General features: G+C 40.4%; 1 protein-coding gene across 1 annotated transcript in view; it reads right to left on the reverse strand.

Moving 5' to 3' along the window:
- The window catches only part of SEC14L1 (SEC14 like lipid binding 1), a 42,828-nt gene that overhangs the window by 29,297 nt on the left and 1,476 nt on the right, over nt 1-12,055 (reverse strand). The window contains exon 2 of the mRNA XM_053994630.1: nt 11,582-11,673. Coding sequence (XP_053850605.1) covers nt 11,582-11,644 — 63 coding nt within the window. The 5' untranslated portion in view covers nt 11,645-11,673. The remainder of the gene's footprint in view (nt 1-11,581; nt 11,674-12,055) is intronic.

Consider the following 12,055-nt stretch of genomic DNA (forward strand, 5'->3'; position numbering starts at 1 on the left):
CAACTTAGCAGAGCAAGCAAAGAGCCTCTTTCTGCACCAGAAAGAAACAGCCAGACACAGAAACCTCAGTTCTCATCAGGGCTGGGACCAGTAAAGCCACCCATGCAGGCTCTTTCTACTCTATCCCCCTCAGTGCTCCCTTCCCATTCAACATCTGGGCATTTTCATTTCAGAAAAGTGCTCAGAGAAGTTTTACCAGCAAAACTACAGGGGCCTCATGTTGCATGGAATGACACTGGGAGGGAACTGGCTCATAACTACTTGAAAACCACTCTGCTACACACAGAGATTCCATCTTCTTCCAGATAAAAATGAGATCTTTGATGATTTAATGCAATTTTATTCAAAGTTTTGATGGCAAAAGGTACACCAATTCAGCACGTAGAACAAATTGGGGATAAAGGATGCAAAAGAATGTGAAGACAAGGGTTAACATTCTATCTGTATCTTCTATCTGTAAAAGATGATCTTCAATAACCACAGACATGCCTCAACATGACTTTAATTTGAAGAGTGATTACTTTAAAACAGATCTGAGTCATCTGTGGTTTGCTTAAATAAATTTGCACAGGTGGAATTGTGTAATAATTGATTCTTGTATGGGAACCTCATGTCCATCTTCAGAAGACACCTTAATATGAGGGCAGGACAGAAGAGAAAGTGGACCTGTGTAGGAATTAGAGTTACACCTGCTTTGCCTTCCAGGCACACACAAGAGAATCCTTCATTCTCCTCCTCCCTTTGGGAAGTCCAGAGAGCCCAAAGTGCCCAAGTGCCACTCCACTGAAGAGTGAGCAAGACAAACTTCAACTGCAGCCTCTGCACAATCTTGAAACACAAACCTCTAAAATGAGAAGCTGGAATTGAGAAGTCAGGCAAGTACCACTCCTTCCTCAAGGAAAACAAAAGGTTAAGGATAGAAAGCCCAACAACCACACTGAATGCAAATAAAATAATTTTAATCTTCCTTTCCTTTGGAGTAAACTGGGAAAGCCTGACCATTCAGGTTAGGCTGGCTTATGACTGAGAGGCCAAGATCAAATTGCTGGTTAGAAAACAACTGACATTGCTCTGGTCTAGACTGAAGGTGGAACACCGAGGACACACTTCACAGCCGTGCTGCTTCAAGTTGCTCTTCAACATACACAGATCTTACCTGGCCTTGTGGGGGCAACAGCAGTCCCAGATGGACTTGCAATGTCACTGTAACTTGTTTGTATCAAATGCATTTGCAACACTATTGTCTATTCGGAGAGAAATGCCTTCCTTGCCGGTGTTCCAAGCAAGACAGATGGAAATCAGTCTGGCCCAGAAGCCACGTAGCTCCGGGCACAACACTTTGTCTGACAGAATGTGCCCTGAAATTAAAGTCAACTTCAGTAGTTCCTCCGAGAGGAAACTTGGCTTCTGACCCCAACTGCACAGGACACGACTGCTTTGGCTCAAGGTTAAAGTACTCCGGAGAAGAGGCTGACCTCCAAAAGAGCATCACAGCAGAGGCTGGCGACAGGCCAGGAAAGCTTAAATGCCTGGAGACCGACATGTGATTACTGAGGAATGTGAGCTATTCCCAAGCACTTCCTAATTCTCTGCAACACTGGCAATACGCAGCCCTTTACATAACACAGGAACATACCTTCCTGTGAATTTTTTAAGAGACACACATAAAAAAAACCTGTAAATCATTAAGCTTGTCCTACCGTTTCTTCTAATTACCATTCCTTGTCCTACATCAGCTGAACAATCACAAGCACACTCTGTGTTGCCAACAGGCATTTCACAGGCACGGGTATTGTCACACTGAAAGCAGAATTTGGTGCTTGGCTTCCTCTTTCCTTTTCCAGTTCACCAAATTGCGTGTCTGGCTCCTCCGCAGTCAGTTTTTTAAAATTCAGCTGCAATTTCGCTGTGTCCACTGAGGATATATTTTTAGAACAGTCAAATATTCCTTGCTGCTCTATTGTACCACGCTTAAGCCTCACGTTTATGAGTCCTATAATTAGTATTCATCACTTGTTTGGTCTTAGAATCACAGACACTTTCAATAAGAAGGTCTGTTACAACGTGTTTAACATCTGGAATATGTTAAGCTATTTTAAATAAAATTATTACTATGCAGACAAAAATCTAATTTATGAGTGGAGGAGGACAGGATGACTACAGCACTGCTACAGTGTGGGCACAGAATTCCACATTAAACCATTGCCTGAGAGGTTAAAGACTTGTACTAGCACAAGGAAAAAGTCTCCAGACTTTTCCCCCCCTCCATGAAGGTTCAGTGGAACAGGTTTGACTTCATTGTCTCAGACTTCACCCACCAGGTTTTCATTTGGCCCAGAGGCAATTTCCCTCTTCCAAGACTGTCAGTACAGTGAGCTTTAGCAGAAGAACACAAAATTCAAGATAAATAGCAAGGCCTTTGGTTTGGCTTTTGGACCAGCAAAATATCAACTGCCAGGGAGAGAGCAGCCATATTATGTTAAGCAAACCAATTAACAAGTTTTAAGTACATCATATTAAGTCTTGACCATTCATTAATGCCAATGGAATGTCACGAAGATGCAGCATGATAGGGTCTGGAGCCTGCAAACTATTTATCTCAAGCTAGGAAGTGCAACAAAAAAATACCTTACATTCATGTCTGATGTATCAGGAGACCCTCAAAAGGTAAAAAACTGATGATGGAAAACCAAGAGTACAGAGCAGCAATTCCTCATGTGAAATCATAAACTACTGAACTAAGAGCAGCACCATGAAAATGAGTCACTGAAGACCTGAGGGAGGGCAGGCAGCACAGAGAGCCTGGGCCAGGCTGTGCTGCCTCTGCTGACACAAGGAGCAGGAGGTGTGAGCTGAGCAAGCTCTGCCAGGCTCGAGGGAAAGGATCCATCTCTTCACAGAGCGTGTCATGAAGCACCAGCTCCTGCTGGAGGGTGTCACCACAGAGCTCACTGGGCTCCAGAAAGGATTGGGAGCACAAGAAATCAAGCACATGAGATGTTATTCCTGACAACGGCACATTCTGGACCAGAAGGGCTGTCAAGACACATTGCTGGAGGATGAGAGAGTATCCTAAGAGAGTGTTACCATATGTTTATCTCATTCCTATCCTCTCCCCTGGAGGCAGAAACTGCCCTTGGCCATGCCTGAAAGGCAGCACTATCTAGAGAGGCCTCATGGTGCAATCCAGTTCTGTGCTTCTCATTAAGAGACAGAATAAAAATCCTAATTCATTGTCCAGATCTCGATAACCAGGTAATACCAGTGCAAGATCCATCACTGGCATGGTACAGCTTCTGCACCCCTGCATCTGCTCCCCAATAAAACACAGACAGAAAACACCTCCTAGCTTCAAAAGATAAACCAATAATAATAAAAAAACAGTCAAGAGTCACTTGATTTTTTTTTTCTGAAAAGAAATTAAAAGTCAGAGATTATAGACAATCACTTCTTTGTTCTTCACCCTCCTTTACAGCAAAGAAAGGCAAACAAAAGCATGAATCAGTTTAGTCAACACAGAACAAACAAGTTCAAGTGAAATTGCTTTAAATCCTGTTCATTACAACTTCAGTGGCTGCACCATGCACACCATGAAACACTTCAGTAGAAATAAGTAATTTCATAGTGCCTTGAATTCAGTAATGAAGAACTTATCTACAAGCCAATGAATTGCACAGCAAAGAGAGTTTTGCAAATTATACAGTATAATTTACACACTGAATGAAATAACCTGAAAAAAACATTCTCTGGAAAGGCTTCTGCTGCCTGGTATGCCTGAACAGGACTGAATGTCTGTGACATTTGAATTTTACACTAAATGAGGGGACACAATACACACAAGAAAGGAAGTGCTCTCATCAGGAAGCTGCTCCCTTCTGCTGTGGCATAAACAACTCGAAATGGCACATTGCCACCCTGACCATCACCAGGGAAATAATCATTTTCACAAAATGAGATCTATTATTGTCACATCACGATATGATCTAATACTACAGCAGCAGTAGGCACAGCAGAAAGTTATCAGACAGGCTGAGATGGCGAGGTTTGCAGTGCAGCTTTCAACTCCTGCACAAATTGATCTGCATATATTCCAAAAAGCATCCGTACTCAAATTATGAGAGCATAAATACCAACAAAATGAAAACAGTTGTAATTATCCAGTAATCCATAACCCCACAGATTTAGATATTTAAATTCATCAATCTGACCATAACAAAACCTTGAAACAGTAATTTAAGAGAGCCCAAACATGTATAATTAAGAATTAAAACAGTTTAAATAAAAGTTCATTTTTAATGCAAAAGAGTAGCTTCTCTTTGCTCCCTCCCACAATCCGTCTGCTGTTGCCAGAGTTAAAGGTGATATTTTTCTTTTCAAATCTGCATATATATAGATTCCAAAATTTATTATAATAAAGCAAAACCCAAGAGAAGTCCAAGATAGAAAATGCTCAGACATGAAGTTTTATACATGAATACAAAGCAAGACAGGCAGCCAGTCCATTCACATGTAATTGTTCCAGCATACAACATAGAAATTTTTAATTTTCATTATTCTGAAGCAAGGATAGAGCCTCCTTTATGCCAAAGCAACTCACAGAATCCACAACTCCAAACCATTAACTGCAATTTGCAAGTACTTTGCCCTGCTAAATAATACCTGAAGACTGCTGAATCAGGTTTCTAATGGCCCCTTCATTTAGCGTTACAGTAAGCAGCTTCTGCGTTTTCCAAACTGCAGATCCCTAATTATTTCCCAACGGAATCGAGGGCTCCCAGAGTGCAGCCCTAGTGACAGATGCCCTGCTGACTCCTCTTTCTTGCAGCCAGCTGCCAGCAGCTCACCCACAGCACAGGGGGGCGAGCACCTGCTCTCCCACAGGGGTGCTCAGCAGCCTTAAGGGAGCCCAGTGAGGAAATGGGGTTGACAAGGAATTTATCTTCCTTTCTTCCATGACAGCTCTGGCCCAGCCTGTGTCCCTAGGCTGGCTTGCTGATCAACTCTGCAAGAAAGCAAGAGCAGCAGCCTGGTGCATCAGCTCAGCTACAATGGGAAAACACATATTGGTGATATTCCTCTGACCCTTAGAAGACAGAGGTCATGAACCACAAGCTGAAAAACTTTGTGGACTGGGCTAAAATCAGCATGACTTGAGCAAAAGCTGTGCAGAGAAAAGCCCAGAACTTGAGAGCTGATGTCAAATTGCGATGGCTCACTGCTGGCTTGTGCTCTTTTGGCAGTGCTGCTCCACGCTGCAGTGGAGCCCAGAGGATGCCAGGCTGTCCTCCCAGCCATGCTGCCACCAGCGTGGGTCCTTGGCAGGGCTCTGATCTCAGACCCCACTGACTGACTGCTGGTGGCTGAAAGCAGCTGCAGTTTGACTGTGAGAAAGTCAAATTATTAAACTACCTGTAACAGCCCTTACTTAACATTTTACGTGAGCTGCTAACATAACTCTATCACAAAAATGAAATAAAGTGTTAAATAATTTAGCTTAGCATGCTAGTTCTTCATTTAGAATACATGCACAGTATTTTTAAACTACATGAAAAAACTGGAAGACCAATTCACTTGGGGGAAAAGGAAATAAACCATTTAAGACCAACCTGTAATTAATTTCAACTTGAGCTAATTAACAACTTTCCTTGCATATTCTCGGAAGATTCATTTTACATTCAGAATGCAACAGCTTAAAAATTCCATCACTGGCCTCCCTCCAGGAACATACTGACTCCAAATGAAGTTCAAAGCAAAAGCAATCCTGGTTACAGCAAATACCCCCTCAATTCTGGGTTCCAGATTCTGGACTCTGACTGACAGTGATTTATGGGATTTCCTTGGGCAGCACAGACTGCCCAAGCAATATGAAAGCACTTCATTCTGATGTCTAAGCAACCTCTGGCTTCTCACTGGATATGTTTTCTTAATCAATCCCATAAAAAATCACCTTATCTCTTTCCCACAAGGTTTTGAAGGCTTTTACACGTGCTTCTTACTGCCTAACCACACATTAGACCATGAGCATGAAGTTATTATACCTTCTCCAGACTGTAACTGTAGAACCCCGAGTGTCCAGGACTCTGCAGGATGTGTAACCAGTTCTTTTCTGCCAGATTCCCACATATTTAAGAGTTTGAACTCAAAGGCAACATCACTTGGCTGGATCAACAGATCCTGGAGCAGCACTTCACAGCAGAGCTAAAACACCTACCTGCAAGGGTGAAAAGCTTGGAGTGCTGTCAGAACAAAACACAAGAACTGTTTTGATACATATTTTCCTTCCTCTAACACCTTTCAGAGTGTGACAGTAGCCGTGGCTTAGCTTTTAAAGTGTAAAGGACTTGTTAAAAACTGACTCAAAGCATTTGGTGAACAAGAGAACTGCAGCTGTCAGCTACAGTCAGGTCATGTGTTTGCCCAAAAACACCCCCAAAAAAAACCCCAAAAACAAAACAAAAAAAAACCAGGAAACCAAGCATGGAAGTAGCTAAGCAGGTCACAAAATAACACAGAATAACACATAAATTGCACTGTTAGCAGGCTGCTAAGTCAATATTTTTCCATAGTGCTTAAGTGAACTCTCCCATTTGTTACCCACAGCTCATTCCAAACAAGTGGCCAAAAAATCATTTCTCCTTACACCGTGTCTAACACAGGAATCACCACCATCATCAGCCAGCAGTGCAACTGCAGGCATTTAACATAGATTTAGAAATTCTACACAAGGCTCTGCTCCACCACAGCTTTACCAACAGATTTCCAACAGCAAATAAGGCTGAGTTTTCAACAAAGACAGGAAGCAAAGCAGATGAGACTCAGGGAGTTCTACAGCAGAAGGGAAAACAGCTCACAGGTTTTGGGAGCAAACACTCAAGTTTATTCCCTTCCCCAGGATTTAAGTATCCAGGACAAATTCTCAGCGAAGTACACTGCACCAGGGGGATAAAATACTCCTCTATGTATTTAAAGCCTACTTTGTGCTTTCAAAAGCACTTGCAGAAGAGCTTCCTTTTCCTCACCAGCCTCTCAACCCCTCTTCACATGATGTGTGAAATGCATTTTTTCCGGGAAAACAGAATGAGATTGGAAGGAATAAAAATGGCAAGTATTTATGGGCAGGTGTGGCACTTAGCGTGATACAGTTTGAATTTTTTTTTAATGACTTTTTAAAGTAATAACTTTTATAGTGAAATAATAATGTACTGCTGATCAGGAAGCTCATTATTACCTAGATCAAGAGATTATACGTTGATTTGTCAACCTGGAAAAACAGATAATTTTTTTCTAATCTACTCTTATCACTGAAGTGTATTTATCCCATTTACAATCTTACTACTTACCTGTAATTTAGGGATACTTTAACTCATGAGATACACCTTAAGAACTATTTTTTAGATCTATAAAGCCAAAGAGAGTCACCCTGATGTCCAAAAGCAGCTAATGTGAACCATTAAAATGATAATATAATCAGAGGCACTACACATTATACTTAATAGGAAAGATTCATGCTTGAGATAGTTCAGATATTCCATCAGAACAGTGGAAAAATGAGAGATCGATTTTTAAAAATTCGCATTATTTCTGAAACTAAGTAATTTTGACTGTAAATAGGACATTTTCTAAATGGGCTGAAGAGCAATACATTTTCCACAGAGCTTTCAGAAACTTAAAAAGAAAAATCCCGCTGGTCAATGGTTCAATCCAATCTGTGCTTTTTCAAACATCTTATTTATTTTCCATTTGCATAAATTCCACCCTTGAAATGCCATTGCAAGTGATTATTCGTTATTTAAATTTACTTTGGAAATTAAACTCAAGGGGAATTATCTAAAGTATGTCAGACTGAAAATGAGCTGCAAATCTCCAAAGTTAATTTTAGCCTCATGTGTGTTAAGGAAGATTCAAGTTCTTAACTGCCTTTTAATATTAAGAACTACTTATTCAGCAAAGTCCCTATATTACTTTAAATGTAAACCTCTTTAAGCTAATATATAAAAAATTGAATCTGTAATCTTTAGAAGTTTTATAAAAGCAGCTTCTCAGTTTTTCTCCAGTATATTTAACCTTGGTAACTTGACAAGTGAGTCTAAGTAAACAGCCATTTTTCCACATTTCAGCTGCTTCCAGCATTACGTAAACTCTGAACAGGAGGAGAAGCAAAATTCTATTCAGTCTCCTGAACAGCTGTGCAAGCTGCTGCTCTGGGTGCTTTTTTAAATACATATCCACTAACACACAGAGATTCCAATAAGTTAATTATGACAGATATTCCACAGAGAAATCATTATTTCAGCTTTGGAAACTATTTGGTGAAATCATCTGGCCTGGGTTAGGCGTGTCAGACTAAAGTGTGGTAATTTCTAGCCTATGATTCTAGAATCTTTTCAAGTTCAGGAAACAGTTTCATTAAAAGATTTGCATCTTAAGCATTATCTGGAGCCACACAACCTGCCAGCAGAAGGAAATCTTCAAGGGAAGTAGCTTATATTAGATTTTACACAGCTGGACTTTAATGATGAGGGAAGGTAGGAAGCTTTGAAGCAATGGATGTCCCAACTCTCTCAGAGCCTCAGCTCCTCACCAGTCCCCAGCTGGGATCATGCCTTAAGGATATTGTCATAGAGATATATTAGGGCTCAACACATGAGTTTTAGATTTCAGTGGAGGAAGCATATCAGAGAAACTTATTTTCAACATCAATTTAACTCAGGAAAAGAATTTTGACTCTTGTCTGTTTTAGAAGTCTTTATATCATAATTGCCTGCAAAACACTTTTGTTTTGACAATCATGGCTTAGATCAAAGTGGAATTAAATTCAGTTTTTTATCTTAATATAGAGCTGAAGTCACCCTTAGCAGAGAACAAAGTTCCCTGGGAACACACTAGAGCTGCATGAATGGAATGCTGATTGTGCTCCATTCTCCCTCAAGTACCTCTTGGAAACCCAGGAAGGGGAAAGTGGGCAAATCGGAAATTTGCACTATAAATGACCCACTCTGCAAGTGGCATTCTCTCAGTGGCTTCCAGAACAGAAGAATTAATGCTGATTTCTCTGTCTGAAAGCTAGATATTAGTTTGGCTTAATGAGTTCCAATTTGCAATTGCATGTATCATCCAGGGAATCTTCCCAGTGCACATGGGCTTCATTGACACTGGTGAACTTCATTACTGCTCCAGAGACAGAATTACCTCTGGAGTTCCACAGAATGCCCAGGGAAGGGAGGACAACTGGCCAAATAAATTTTTTAGAAGTACTCATCACCTGAACACAAAGATGAGATCTCACACAAGAGACAGGCTAAAACAGTGATTTTTGTTAAGACAATTCAGCTGCCACACTGACCAAAGTTTTCTCCAGAGATATTTTACTGACAGACGAGTATCTCTCGGTGTGGGTTTAAACCTCTGCTTGAGGACACATTCTCTCAAGGGCTGGGTGCAAATAAAAGAGAGGGGCAAAGGAAAATCAAACACAATACATAATGTTAAGTCATTTCTTGGGTGCTTTAAATCCAAGCCTGGTGTATGCCAGACTGTTCCTCGTTTCAGAAGAGCTGCTGGCACTGTTAAAATAACATTACAGCACTTTTTTTTTTTTTTTTGTTGAGAATATGCAAGGTAGTGCTTCCACTTTAGCGAGCACAGAATTTGACACAAGTATTCCTCCCAGAAACACTTCATGAACTTATGCAATCACTGTTCAACCAAGAGGAAACAGTAACAAAACAGTAACAAAAAGCATCAAGCTTGTATATACTGTTTATACTCCTCACAGAATTTGACTCATGGACTCCTCCACACGCTCCAGAAAATTCTGATGGACCACCAGCAGGAATTTTACGAGTTTTAAAAATCAGTAACAGCAGCAACATGGCAGGGGGAGGATGTTCATCCAGCACTCACATTCTGAACAAGTACAAGTGATAACCCACTGTTCTGACACAGACTAAATGAATCAGATGTATGATTGCTCAGCTAAACTTCCAGTCTCTGAAAGGATCCTGTTTGGCTGATTCTTTTTATAAGCATTCTTCACCTCTTAATTCACTTTTAATTTTTAACTATTATTTCATCCTGGTTGCATACCTACTGTAGCCTCTTGCTTTCTAAAGAGAAGCTTTAATGTAAGGGAAGACTTTATATTTATTAAATATTATTCTTCAGCTATTATCCCCAAGACACAGAACAGTTTGAGAACTCTCAGTTAATACTAATAGTCAGAAGTGTTTCTAATTACACCCAGCAAAGCATTGTGGACAATTCTGATATCAGCATTTTGACTCAAAATATCCTTAAAGAAATAACTCAGGAAGAATTTTTGCCTTCAATTCAGTAGCAAGGTAAAGACTCATCAGTTTAGCAAACAGCCAGGGAATTTAAGAAACTAATTTTGGCTGCTTGATCTAAGAAGCAGTATAACTTCACTGAAGGCTTAAGTTACAGACACCATCAAATTCCACTGAGGGACCACCTGAAGCCCAGCTGTCAGAGCTACTGAAGTCATAAAAGACCTTACACATATCACAGTTGGCTTCTTCACTGCTCAGCAAAATAACAACTCTGCCTTGAAGTGTCTGCAAGAGCAGGACTTACATGTGTAACACTGGAGGCAGCCTTAGGAATAAGATAAAAAGATATGCAAGTATTCCCTGTAGAGTGATCTTATCCTTTTTTTGCCCTGTGACTGCAAAGGATCACTTCTGTAAGGAACCCTGCACTCCAAACCACATGATCTATCCAAATATTTACACTATGAGCACTATTAAAACTCTCCTCTGAAGCCATTAAACATAGTATTTTCAGCAAGTGAAATCAAACAATTATTATTTAGATTGCAGTTCACTTTTAACTGTTTTTATCAGAGAAAAGCGCCTTAATTGCTCTCTGTAACTCATAAGAGCCCCACAGCTGTGGTTTCAACCAAATATACTTTAAAATGTCAAAGACCTACTTCCACTCTGTTTTCTAAAAGGAAAAAAAAGGGAGGGAGAGGAGGAGAGAGCGAAAAAAAAAGAGAACCTAATTAAATTTCTTTTTTTTCATTACTATTTGTACCACTATCACACCAAATAGCAACATGCACCAAAAGGCCTTTTGTTCATCTCTCTGGCCTCCCTACCAAGGTTTTCCTTCCCTTCCCTCAGAATGTTCCCAGAGTCCTTTCTCCCTTTTCATTCCGGCATATCCTTGCTTTCATGGCTTCTCTGTGCTCTCTAATCCTATAAACTCTAACTGCTGAAGACACAACCATAACAATGTTTCAATCAGTGTACATGACATTTCCTCCTGTTCTAGAAGAGTCTGGCCCCAGTAACCAACTCCCAGTACACTTCAATCCTACTTTTGCTCTAACTTCCAAATACATCTACAAACACTATCTAAACTTTGGCAGAAAAGGAGAGCACATTCTGCTAAGAAAATATTCTGGGCACAGAAGAAACCATTGAAACACACAGCTCTCATATTTTGCATTTTGCTTTCAGCTTTGTATGTTCTACAGTACCTATCAAACAAAGCCCAGCAAGCACTCAGCAACACAAGGAACTGTCAAGAAGGAAATTGAGCAAAAATTAATACTTACAGCCATAATTAGCTCAAAAGGGTGTTTATACACCCGTACGGGGGACTGGTACTTCTGCACCATGGCTGCAGTTTAGTGAGATCAACTCAAACCTGAAAAAGAAATTTTTAAAACCATCTGTCAGACGTAGGAAGCCATTTTCAATTCTCTCTTACAATTAGTCTGTGCGTGGTACCACGCTAGCAATTCCACAGGAAATCCTTCACAATTCCCTGACAACCTTTTTTAAGACCCAACAGGGGCCCTGAAAAGCTATATATATATGTATATTTTTTTTTTTTCTGTCAGAAATGACTTATTTCTTCCAAAGACAAGATAAAATTAGCACATTTTTAGTCCACTTTTAGTAACATATCTTCAACATATTTTATGACTCTTTGTCAGGATGGTGACACTTCCTGTGCTGTTGCTGAGAACCAAACACTGACACATCCCAGCGACAGGCAGAGAAGCATTTCCCAGTCCCCCAGCATG

Source organism: Vidua macroura, chromosome 19 (assembly GCF_024509145.1).
Source record: "Vidua macroura isolate BioBank_ID:100142 chromosome 19, ASM2450914v1, whole genome shotgun sequence".
NCBI lineage: Eukaryota > Metazoa > Chordata > Aves > Passeriformes > Viduidae > Vidua > Vidua macroura.